Raw genomic sequence first — 12,659 nt, forward strand, 5'->3', positions numbered from 1 at the left:
TTTTTTTTTTTTTTTTTTTTTTTTGAATCTGTTCATGTCCATCAATGGCCACTTCTATGACAGGTGACATGATGGTGTGTAAGGTGACTTTTGGAACCCTTAGCAGGTTGATTCTGGGACAACAAGGTAGCATGGCTGTTTGGTAGTGTGCTTTAATGCTAGTACTCAAGAAACAGAGGCAGATCGGTCTGACTGAGTTCAAGGTCAGCCTGGTACCAGGCTCAGAAAACTAAACAAACCCCAAACCAAAACTGTGTTGAATGCACTGAAACCCATGTACCTATGCCATGACAGTCTGGGCAGTCAGGGGACAGTCAGGGGACAGTCAGGACAACTTGAGGTAGTTTGTTCCTTGTATTCCTGGGGATTGGATTCACATTACCAGGCTTGGTGGCTTCTTTATGTGACGAGCCATCTCTCTGATCTGCATTTAAATTTTTTGTTTTGTCTTGTTTTTCAAGAGGGCTTCTCTGTGTAGATCTGATTGTCCAGGAACTTGCTCTGTAGACCAGGCTGGCCTCGAACTCAGAGAGAGATCCGCCTGCCTCTGCTTCCTAAGCGCTGGGATGAAAGGCGTGCGCCGCCGCTGCCACCACCACCACCACCACCACCACCACCGCCTGGCTTGCATTATTACAGTCAAGGTTTCATTTTATTTTGGGTGTTTTTTGCCTGTACCTGTCTGCACTGTACCCACTTAGCATTCTCAGAGGCCCCAAGAAGGTGTCCTGGAAGAGCAGTGAGGACGAATTTAAGCCACCTCTGTCCCAGGCCTTGTAAGGGCCTCTGCAGTGGCCTAAGTAAGTCTATGACTCTTCTAACGCTGTGAACCTGACAAGGCCCTGCTTCTCCAAGCTGTAGTATGTCCTCCTGTAGAATGGAGCCTGTCTGTCATGTTTTCACTGTGAGGCACAAGGGAAGCACTCCCAGCACATCTGCTCACAGCTGTCCTTATGGAACAGGCAGGGGAGGACTCCAGGGAGGCTGAGGATTCTCAGTGCCCCCACGCAGGAACTCCAAGAATGGAGCAGGTGAGGATCTTTCAACCTCTCTTCCTTTGTTTTGTCCTGAGGCTGGAGGTGAGGCACAGACCTCCATTTGCTCCCCTTCACGATCTTAACCCCCTCCTTCCGGCCAGGGAGGTTACAGGATGCTGTGGAATAGCTCTTTTGCTGGCTAGCCTGGAAGAGATGGATGGCATCAGCTCTAAATTGCTGGGGTTGGAAGGAGTTCCTGGGCCCCCTCTTGAGTCTAAGTGGGTGTCACTTACCCCTTGTCTGCCACATTGCATTTGTTCTTCTGACTTGGTTCCTGCACAACTGCCCGACCCTTGGGAAAGGGTCAGATATTACCTTTGCTCCTGAGGTTAGGCAGCCATTTCTTGGAAGGTGAATACAACAGTAGATCATACTTCATGCCATGGAGCTCCCCTGAAACCTGGAGTGGCTGGTGAACCCTTAATAGCATTTAAAGGTCTATCTGCTTGTCTCTGGAAACATCATTAGTAAGGCCTGTGCCCTCTGGACTGCTTGGGCATTAGAACTGGCAGGGTCATTAACTTCTCTCCTGCATAGATTTCTGGGAGATGTATGATTGTGCTGTTCAGGCAACTGAAAGCAGAGAGCAATACCTGTGTTCAATTTGACACAGTGTGTCAGCCACACTGGACAATCCCTTGCAGAGGTGAGACCTCCTGGGAAGGAATAGCCAGTTTAGCATTCCTGCTGGAAGGTTACAGTAGATAAGACCAGTTGGCTCATGATAGGAGCTATATTACTCAAGGAGTGCTAGTGTTGAACCGGAAGCCAAAATTTAGCCTGAAGCCAAAATGAGGTACCTGAGAAGAGATTTGTTATCTGGCATCACACAATCCCTGGTGGTGTCACCAGGCTCTTTGAGTGCATGTTATGTTCCCTTTGCCTAAGTTATACACCCAGTCTGACATTCCCCTCCCTCAACCCTTTTATTTTAGACAAGGTCTAACTTAGAGCCCAGGATGGCCTAGAACTTACTATGTAGACCAGGAATGTGCACACTATGATCTTGCCTGGTATTTGAGGAGGTTAGGAATCAGATCCCATGGAACTTGGGATGGTAGTCATGGCAGTTGTAAAGCCACTTTGGGGGGGCCGGGTGTGTTGTGAACCTCTTGTCAGGTCCTCTGCTAGGAAACTTTTCTTAACAACAGAGGCATCCCTACAGTCCTGTGTGCAAGGGAGCAGTCCTCCATGAAGTCCATCCCTGGGTGGCCAGGTCATGGACCATTATGGTGGGGTTCATTTCCACGCCCTACCTGCTGAGGTGCTTTGGGGAAGGTATGCCACCCACCTTCTAGACACTGGCTCACTAGGCATCGCTAATGCCCGGGGGAAGGTCCAGTTAATCATTGTCAGCACTGGGCAGCAGGTCCTCCTGGACCTGTGTAGAAAGAGGGCACACACCTGTCTGGCTTCTGGTTGGCCCAGACAGGGCCTGTCTGAAGGGACTGAAGTCCAAGGCTGTGTGAGAAAACCCACCACTGACCCTGGCTGAGAGGTCACCCATGTCCTTCCTTTAGGCCTCTGACTCCACACCAGCTCTTGATTCTGCCTCCTCCTCAGAGTGTGCCTTGAGGGAGCTTCAGCTTCCCCCTTGGACCAGGTGGCGCTGATCTTGTCTGAGGGGAAGTGCTCTTCAGAATACATACAACCCACCCAGCAGCTTTCCTGAAGGTCTGCCTTCCTGGCCTCAGGAAATGGCCACAGTCACCTAATTTGTTCTACCAAGTCATGGTGCCTGGCTGGTGGGACTTGATCAGACACTTCACCTGTCCGTGGGGAGCAGAAGAGAGTCCTTGTGTTAAGAAAAAGTCGAAGCTTGGGACTGGACCGTTTTGGCCTAGGAACCCCATCTGTGGTCTGTGACTCTAGTGCACAGGTTAGTCAATCTTGATGAGGTTTAAAGCCCTGGTGTGGCAGGTTAGTTAGCTTTAGCCTGAGACTGCAGCTAATGCCTGAGTATCCAGTGTGAGGTGCTGGCTCTGGCCTACCGATGGAACCAGAGGTTCACATGCTCTCTTTGCCATGCTTGGGATGCAGTCTAGGCCTCGGGTATACACTTCAAATACTCCTGTGGGTGCCTGCCATACTGTTCATACTGAGCTATACAGTGCTCCCTAGTAGATGCTAAGCCTGGCTCGTACTCTTGGAGCAACACCAGGTGCTACTTCTAGAAAGTTCACTGGGTAGATAGCTGGTGAGTGTTTTAAACAGGAGTAAAGAGGAGACTGGAAACCAGGTGGTCAACTGCTCTTTCAGCCGAGTTCCAGAACACAAGTGTATGTGGTGAGTGACTTCCTTCGGCTGTATGGTGAGAAGGAATGAGATTCCAGGCCTGGTGTGATCTGATACCTACGGTATGTGAACCCTTAATTCTAGCACTCAGGAGGAAGAAGCAAGTAGATTCTGAATCTGAGGCCAGGGCTACATAGAGACCCTGTCTAAAAACAAAAACAAACACACAAACAAACAAGCAAAACAGGAACAGATTGTCTGCCTGTGATTGTTGACTTGATTGTGTAGTTCTCACACCTGGGATTTTATGTTTACTTGAGACAGGGATTCTCTGCATCACTAACTGTCCAGGAACTAACTCTGTAGACCAGACTAGCCTCAAACTCAGATATTTGCCTTCTGAATGCAAGCCACCACACCCAGCTATGTCTGAGATGTGCGTGTTCGTGCACATACGTGCTCTCGCATGCGTGCACGCGTATGCAAGTGTATACATGTGTATGTACGTCTTGATTATGTAGTTATCACACTTGAGATTTGTAGTTCACATACTTCAACGTCAAAAGGGTGGATACACAGCAGGTGAAGGAACGTGGTTCACAAGGTATGCCTCATATTCTGAGGCTGATTGCTAGATGTTCAAGGCCACACTGAGCTGCCTAGGGACTTGGACAGAGTGGACTTCATTTCCTGGGGTTCTAAAAGCCTTTTTCTCTAATAGAAATCCTAGACTCACTTATAGTTTTTATTTTGTGGATGGGTGTTTTGCCTGCACATATGTCTGTGTAGAGTACCCGCAGAGGTTGTTAGGGTCCCCTAGAACTGGAGGATTACCATTTGGGTGCTGGGAATTGACACCAGTCTTCTGGAGAGAAGACCCACAAGCCAATGCTTAACCATTGAGTCACCTCTCCACCTTTGATATTTACTTCTTGTGTAGCCCTGGCTGGCCTGAAACTTGCTACGTAGACCAGGCTGGCCTCGTTCATAGAGAGCTGCCTACCTCTCCCTTCTCAGCACTGGGATTAAAGGTGCGTCCTACCTACCATTCCTGAGTCCTGGGTTACAGTTTTCCTCTAAGTTTACTGTGTGCCTCATGCCATCTTTAACTCTTGAAGAAGCGCTTCTCAAGTTCCTGCATTATAGATTTCAACAGTTATAAATAGCTTTAATTTTCTCATGCTGGTAAAAATTCCCTAAGGGCTTGGCTATGCAAATCCTGTTAATCTAGCTATATTCCCATTCTTGGTGTGCTTTCTTTTTTCTTCTTAAAATTTAAAGTTTGATCTACTTGTGTGTGCACATATGAGCTTAATTTATCGGAGGAAAACGCAGGAGCTTCTCCATGTGGGTTTGGGCATTGGAGTTAGGCCTTTAATCTTGGCAGGCCCCTCTACTGGCTGACCGTCTAACTCACATGCCCCTGAGTTTTCTTTTTCTTTCTTTCTTCCTTTCTTTCTTTCTTTCTTCCTTTCTTTCTTTCTTTCTTTCTTTCTTTCTTTCTTTCTTTCTTTTAAAGATTTATTTGTTTATTATATGTAAGTATACTGTAGCTGTCCTCAGACACTCCAGAAGAGGCTGTCAGATCTTGTTGATGGTTATGAGCCACCATGTGGTTGCTGGGATTTGAACTCTGGACCTTCAGAAGAGCAGTTGGATGCTCTTAACCACTGAGTCATCTCACCAGCCCCCGCCCCTGAGTTTTCTATTTTATTATTTGATCCTTACAGTCTAGAGGCAGGGTCACTGTTCTACCATTCATGTCTCCTGTCCCTCCTACCCCTGTTCTGGGCTTCCAACTCTAGTTCCTGAATGTTAGGCAAGCATGAATGAGGTACATTCTCCACACCCTTTGTCCTTTGAGGCAGCATCTCTGACCCAGGCTGCCCTCAGTCTGTCCTCAGGATTCCTGGTGGTGCTGTTGGGCCACATTACATTTCATGTGGAAATCTCAGGTCCTTTTCTGCGGCAATTTTCTATTCCAGAATGTGCTCACAGTTGTCTGTTAGACAGATGCAAGATGCAGTTTCTGGTTTGGCTTTTTTTTTTTTTTTTTTTGAGATAGGATCTTAATGGTGAAGCCCTGGAGATCCATTGGCCTCTGCCTCCTGAGTGTTGGGATTAACGGCGTGTGTGACCTGGTCAAGGACAGGTTCTTACATGTACCTATGTCTAATTGGTGTCCACAAAGTTGTAGAGAGTGAATCAGGTCACACAAGCCTCAGCTCACTAGGGAAGCCCTGCTAGCAGTGGGATGAGGCTGTCAGGCAGGTCAGAGCTCACTCCTGGTAAGGGCCACAGTCCTCTGCTTCTGCTTCTCCATCCTCCCTTCAGAACTTGGGATTCAGCTCCTGCTGATGAGGGAGTGAATGAGTGACAGGCCAACTGACCAATAGGGCCCAGAGGATGGGCTGGGGTGGGGCTTGTGCTGCCTCTGAGAGGAAGGGAAGAGGGAAGGAGACCTGGAGACAGTAAACAAAGGGGTCATGGGGAAAAGAGTGCACTGGTTTCTTTAGGCTCTGCAGAGGTTGGACAGAAGGGCGCAGGGACAGGGGGAACTTAGGCTGGTTCAAGCAGGCCCAGGTAGGCATGCCCTAAATGAATGGCATTGTGTGAAGAGCTGGCCAATTGCAGAACAGCCCTAGTCTCAGACCCCAGCCTAAGCACCATCTTCCTGTCCAGTCCAGGCACCAGGGGCATTGATCCCATCAAGCCAAATGCAACCGAGTTCTGAGCCTCCCAGTTTGGTGGGCAGTCAGGCTCTGTTTGGGAGGGGTCATGGACATGTGAGCCTGAGTCTGGGTCAAGGGGTCTCTTGGGCAGGGACTAGAAAACCTGTGGTGTAAACCTTGCAGTGTGCCCCGTCTGCCTCTTACATATCCTGATCTTTCCCCACAGGAAACAATGAAGGGAGACAGCAGACATCTGAATGAAGAGGAGGGTGCCAGTGGCTATGAGGAGTGCATCATCATCAATGGGACCTACAGTGACCAGTCCTCAGACACGAAGGATGCTCCCTCACCCCCTGTCTTGGAGGCAATCTGCACAGAGCCAGTCTGCACACCAGAGACCAGAGGTGGGTGTCAAAGCTCAGACTCAGCAGGTTCCATGACAGGTCTCAGAGACTGCCTCATTGCTTCTCTTGTGCTTGTGTGGGCTTCACAGTGATCAGGAGATGCTGCCTACTGGCCTCTTCCTCTTTGCAGTTCTGAGACCACTTGAAATACCTCTGTTTGGAGTCCCTTGTATTGTCCCTTCTTGTCCTTAGACCCCAAGAGCTACTTGCCCATATGGGAACATTTGAAATGTAGCCAGCGTCAGCCAGTTTCCTGGAATGGACGGTGGAGGAAGCGGGTTCTTTCTGCCCTAAAATGTTAATATCCAGCTTATGGCAACAAAGGCATAAGACAGGCCCTGTGCCCCCTTTCACTGTGTGTTCATGGATATGACGGACACTGGCTTCCTAAAATGACTGTGTTGGGGTTGGCTGAGGCCACCCTGCAGGTTGGTGACCACTGTGCTGCTCCCAAATGTGTCCTCCCAACTCTTCCTTGCAGGCCGCAGGTCAAGCTCACGGCTGTCTAAGAGGGAGGTCTCCAGCCTTGTGAATTACACGCAGGTACCTACCGCTTCTATCTCTTCCTGGGCTCAGGGCTTTTCTTTCTGCTTTGATTTCATGAAAAGCAAAGATCAATGGAATTCTCTACTGCCCAAGAAAGTCTGTTTGAGTCCATCCTTTGACTCGATATCTGTCCTCAGTAAAACTCACTCATTCCTGGGATGAGCTAGCTTGCTTTGGCCATGACAGCTTTGGTGTTTGGGTTGTTTCTTCGAGACAGTATTCTGGCTGTCTTGGTTGTCACTGTAAACCCGGGTGGCCTCCACCAACCCTTGACTCAGGTCTTCCCGCATGTTTTCTGAATAAGTTGAGAGTTGTCTAAAAGGCAGCGTTAGTCTCATTTCCATAAGGTGCTAATGGCCTGGGGGTTATCTTTTTTAATCCACGTGATTAGCAGAGGTGAAATTTCACTAGACAAAAACTAGGTGATTATAGCATGTACATGGGGGACTACATCAATGTAATGATGCTTCTGTCCCATGGCCTTTTTCCCCTAGGACATGACAGGAGATGGAGACAGAGATGATGAAGTGGATGATGGGAATGACTCTGATATTCTAATGCCAAAGCTCACCCGTGAGACCAAGGACACCAGGACACGCTCTGAAAGCCCGGCTGTAAGTTCCACTGCTGATCTCAGGCACCATCCTTGGTCCGGCATAAAAAAAATGAGAGGCTGAGACACTGTTTAATCAGAATTTGTTTTCCTGACACATTGGGTTTTATGTGTTACATAGGTCAGTGGACAACTTACAAGAGCTAGGTTTTCACCTTGAAGCGTGTAGATTCCAGGGACCAGACTCAAGATTAGCAGACTTTGGCAAGTTCCCTAACCCACTGAGCCCCTTGGTTAAGTGTTAATGTCCTTCAGCTACTACGGGGTAATTCAGATTATAACCTGAGCCTCAGGGTAAAATGACGTTTGACAGAGCAAGAGGGCATGAGCACAGCTGCTTGACACTCACTGGACGTGACACTAAGAACTTGATGAACAAAAACTACCTAACGTTTGGATATCTTCACTGTTTCCTAACTATAATCCTGTTGAGGAGGACTTCATATTCATTACCCATTCCTGCTAAAACGCCAGGGAACTGAATTACGGGCACCACTGTATGACCAGGTCTAAGTTAGATTCTTGCTGATGACAGGGAATGAGCTTTAAGCCTGGGTGTGTGGAAATCCTGGAACACCAGTGCCTACAAGGTAGAAGCAGGAGGATCAGTGTTGACTGAGACAGTGGTGACCTTAGTTCACCTGTGTAATTCCTGACCTGTTTCTGGCTGCACTGCAGGCATGCATCATCACATCTGGGGCTAAGCTCAAACCCAGAGTTTACATGAAACAAGCATTCTACCAGTTTAGATATATTCACAACTCTCAAATGATTTTGAAGTTTGGAAAGTATCTGCTTGGAAAGTACCTGCTAATCTTAAGTCATTGCTGTTATCTTTTTATTTTGTTTTGTTTTGTTTGTTTTTTGCTTTTTGTTTAAAGATTTATTATTTGTTTATTTATTGCTTTTGAATATTCTGGTGCTGTCTTCAGACACACCAGAAGAGAACATTGGAAACCATTTCAGATGGTGGTGAGCCACCATGTGGTTGCTAGGATTTGAACTCAGGATCTCTGGAAGAGCAGCCAGTGCTCTTAACAGCTGAGTCATCTTTCCAGCCCATCTTGTTTGTTTTTGGGGACAGGGTTTCTCTGTGTAGCCCCCAGCTGTCATGGAACTCACTCTGTACCAAGCTGGCCTTGAACTCTGATCCGCATGCTTTTGCCTCCAGTTACTAGGATTAAAAACATGGGCTGCCACAGGCAGCCATTGCTATTATGTTATTTATTCAACGTTCTGTATCTGACTACTCTGAGCTTGTAATTTTCTGGGGGTTGACTGAAGCTCCTGTCATTTCTGTGAGTTGTTTTCTCTGAGTGAATGACCTGGCTCAAGAAGATGTTCACTAGGCTAGTCTATATATTGATTTCTAATCTAATCTAATCATACACTATATCAAACAAAACAGTGAACATACATCAGTCAGAACTAAAAAACAGAAGAAAGTCTATTGAAATGGGAATTCCCAGGGGGTCAGTGAGCAAGGTGGCTGCAGCATCATTGACATCCGCCATCTTCTGTGGATTTATACTTTGTTCATCTTACACACTGGAGACAATTCCAGTGACCTCAGCTCTGTTCTTGGGTCTCAGGCTGTTTCCTGTCTTTGTGCTGGGATTATAGGCGGGTGACACCCCAACAGCTGACTAACTATCAATGTTCCACAGAGTTTGAATAAATGGCAGCAGCAGGCAAGCGCACACCACGTGCTGAGAAAACTGCACTTTTCTGCTCTGCTCTCATCCAATGCCTTCTTGAGTAAGCCGGTATCAAGGCCTGTGCTTCCCGGGGGGATAATACTTGGTTTAAGGCAATGATTCAGACCTGTGGGTCTCAATGCTGTTGGGAGAGGTCAGAAGACCCTTTCATAGGGTCACAAATCACACCTCCTCGGTACCTGTTACATTGTGATTCATAACAGCAAAAATGTGGTTACAAAGTAGCAACGAAAATTAATATTATGGTTGAGGGGACTGAGGGCTCACCACAATATGAGGAACTTCATTTAAGCCTTAATAGTGTTAGGAAGGCAAGCAATAATTCAGTCCCCATTTGCTGCTGCCAATTCAGGTGGCCAAATCTGTGTTGTGACATGGGACAAGTCTGATAGTCTCCTGCAAAGATACCCTTGTTAAAGGTATCCCTGAGATTACATCCAATGGTTTTCTTCACTTCAGGTTGAATTGAGGCCGTCTCAAGGTCTTATTCCTTTAGGAGCCTTTGGGCCCCATGCAGCTGTTCACCTAAGGCCCAGTATTTATCCTTTTTTTGCTTTCAGGTCCGAACCCGACAAAGCAACGGTACCTCCAGCCTAGAGAAGCAAAGAGCCTCCCCCAGAATCACCCGAGGCCGGCTGGGCCGCCACCATGTACAGGAGTACCCCGTGGAGTTCCCGGCTACCAGGGTTGGTCCCATCCCTGATCGAAAAATCTGCTTCATTCACTCCTCATAACACAACATCGTTGTGTTTAGAGCGTGCTTTCTTCACACGCTCCTGCTTTCCAGGGTCTGGCTTTTTACTTTCTTTTCTGACTCATCCTACTTGGAGCTACTTTGAGGAGGCAAGAATTCCTGAGTGCTCAGGTCTCTAGCCCATCTTGGAGTTGAGCCGAAAGCCACTGGTGTCATTCACCTTTGACTTGTATATTTTCCTGCTGTCTCGAGGCAACCCCAGCAGGGCCAGCACATTCTTCTGTTTCCAGATGGACCTCACCCTCTGAGCACAGCTTCAGAGCCTCTGTCATTGAACACACACACACACACACACACACACACACACACACACACTCTCACACTGTTTATTCTGTTTCTGCTCTGCCTTGGGGTCAAATGGCTGCCAGTTCATGTAACTGTGCCTTCTGGGATGCTGATTTCTTCCTTCTCTGAGAACCTGTTGGGCATCCTAGTGTACCCCCTTCTACTTTGCTTCACTGGGTCTCAATCTCATCCTTCTGTCTTAGTCTCGGAGACGTCGAGCATCGTCTTCAGCAAGCACGCCATGGTCATCCTCTGCCAGCATCAACTTCATGGAAGAAGTGACACCTAAGAGCATCAGTACTGCATCAGTTGACTTTAGCCAGGACGGAGATCAGGAGGCCATGGATACCACACAGGTGGATGCAGAGAGCAGAGATGGAGACAGCACGGAGTATCAGGTAAGCCTGAGGAGGGATACTGGCCCATGTTTGCATCAGATCTAAAATAAAGGGAGAAGGAAACTGTAAAACTTATTTAGTGACTAAATGATTTTAAGATTTCATACCATGTTCATTTGATGCTAAACAGGAGGCAGAGGCAACCCTGCTCTACGTAGGGAGCTCCATGCTAGGGCTGTGGTGAGACAGATCCTGCCTCAAGAACAGAAAAAAAAGTTGTGTAAACAAGGATGGCCTCCAAATCCTTGATCTCCTGAATGCTGGGATTATATGCATATGCTATCGGAATTTCTGTCAATTTTAATAGGATTATAATCTAAGGACTTCATAATATGGCTTTTCTTTACTGTAATCCCCACTTACCAACATAGCATCTCAGTAGTTGCCATGGGGACATTCCTTTCTATCTTTCTTTCTTTCTTTCTTTCTTTCTTTCTTTCTTTCTTTCTTTCTTTCTTTTTTAGATAATATTTGTGCCTTTTATCAGTTAAGCAATAGTGTTATCACACTGTATGTTTTCAGGCACTGGAGTTATTTAACCAATTGAGGTTGTTTTTTATTTTTTTAAATTATTTTATTATATGTAAGTACACTGTAGCTGTCTTCAGACACTCCAGAAGACGGAGTCAGATTTCGTTATGGATGGTTGTGAGCCACCATGTGGTTGCTGGGATTTGAACTCAGGACCTTTGGAAGAGCAGTCGGCGCTCTTAACCACTGAGCCATCTCACCAGCCCCCAATTGAGGTTGTTGGTATACATTGCCAGTTAATGCCTTTCTACTTATACATATACATTACAAGGTGTATCCATCTTGACAATGCCAAAATATTGTGTTTATTCAGAATACCTCCAGATGTAGCCTCATAAGTTGTTTTTTTTTTTTTTTTTTTTTTTTTTTTTTTTTTTTTGGTGTGTGTGTGTGTGTGTGTGTGTGTGTGTGTGTGTGTGTGTGTGTGTGAAGCAAGGTTGTAGTTATTGAGGAGGAGGCTGTTAGCCCAAGGAATATGTACTCACGAGTGAGCACAGGCTTCTCTTTCCTAACTTAGTTTTCAGGCTCAGTGGTTGTTACTTCCCGCCAAGCCTCATTTGAGTGTAATCCCTGGGGCAGTGGAAGACAGCAGAGACTTCCACAGTGATGACTTGTACCTTCCATAAAAAACCAGTTTGTTTTTCCTGGGTATCCTTTTGAACTCAGGAACTCTGGATGAGCAGTCTGCTCTTAAGGGCTGAACCGTCTCCAGCTCCCTAGGCGTCATTTGTATGGTTAAGATTTTTCTAACCCTTGGTCAGTGGAGTCTCTCAGGGTTCACCTGCCCTGGCAGCTGCAGTTCTTTCTGTTTATTTCTCCAGGATGATAAAGAGTTTGGAATAGGTGACCTCGTGTGGGGAAAGATCAAGGGCTTCTCCTGGTGGCCTGCCATGGTGGTGTCCTGGAAAGACACCTCCAAGCGCCAGGCCATGCCCGGAATGCGCTGGGTACAGTGGTTTGGTGATGGCAAGTTTTCTGAGGTAAGCTAAGGGCAAGGTCGTTGGGGGTTTCTTCACAAATTAGGCCTGGGTTCTTCTCTGGGGGTGGCTCTAAGGTCGCCTTTCTGCCAGTGACTACAGTAAGCTTGGCATTGGTACTTGAGTGAAGGAAATGACTTTGGATTACGTGTCTTAGATGCTTGCTATAGACTCGCAGCAGCTGCTTTGTTCTTAGAGACAGGGTCTCAGTGTCACCCTGTGGCTTAAACTCTTGAGTTCTGTCTCTCACCTGAGTTCTAGGACTGAAGGTGAGTGCCTGTGACAAGTCTGCTGGAAAAGGAGTTGATGGAGGGATGGTGCAGTGGCTAAGTTGGCTGTCTGCTCTTACAGAGGATCTGAATTACTGAGTTTACATCAGGCTGCCCATGACGTCCTGTCTCTCCAGCACCAGAGTTCTAATGCTGTCCTCTGGCCTCTGTGGGTACACACACACACACACACACACACACACACACACACACACACACA

General features: G+C 47.2%; 1 protein-coding gene across 1 annotated transcript in view; it reads left to right on the forward strand.

The window, feature by feature from the left end:
- Positions 1 to 12,659, forward strand: part of LOC110318038 (DNA (cytosine-5)-methyltransferase 3B) — a 39,146-nt gene that overhangs the window by 5,851 nt on the left and 20,636 nt on the right. The window contains exons 2-7 of the mRNA XM_029535753.1: positions 6,171 to 6,348; positions 6,830 to 6,891; positions 7,389 to 7,508; positions 9,786 to 9,911; positions 10,468 to 10,662; positions 12,015 to 12,173. Coding sequence (XP_029391613.1) covers positions 6,177 to 6,348; positions 6,830 to 6,891; positions 7,389 to 7,508; positions 9,786 to 9,911; positions 10,468 to 10,662; positions 12,015 to 12,173 — 834 coding nt within the window. The 5' untranslated portion in view covers positions 6,171 to 6,176. The remainder of the gene's footprint in view (positions 1 to 6,170; positions 6,349 to 6,829; positions 6,892 to 7,388; positions 7,509 to 9,785; positions 9,912 to 10,467; positions 10,663 to 12,014; positions 12,174 to 12,659) is intronic.

Source organism: Mus pahari, chromosome 3, assembly GCF_900095145.1.
Source record: "Mus pahari chromosome 3, PAHARI_EIJ_v1.1, whole genome shotgun sequence".
Taxonomy (NCBI): domain Eukaryota; kingdom Metazoa; phylum Chordata; class Mammalia; order Rodentia; family Muridae; genus Mus; species Mus pahari.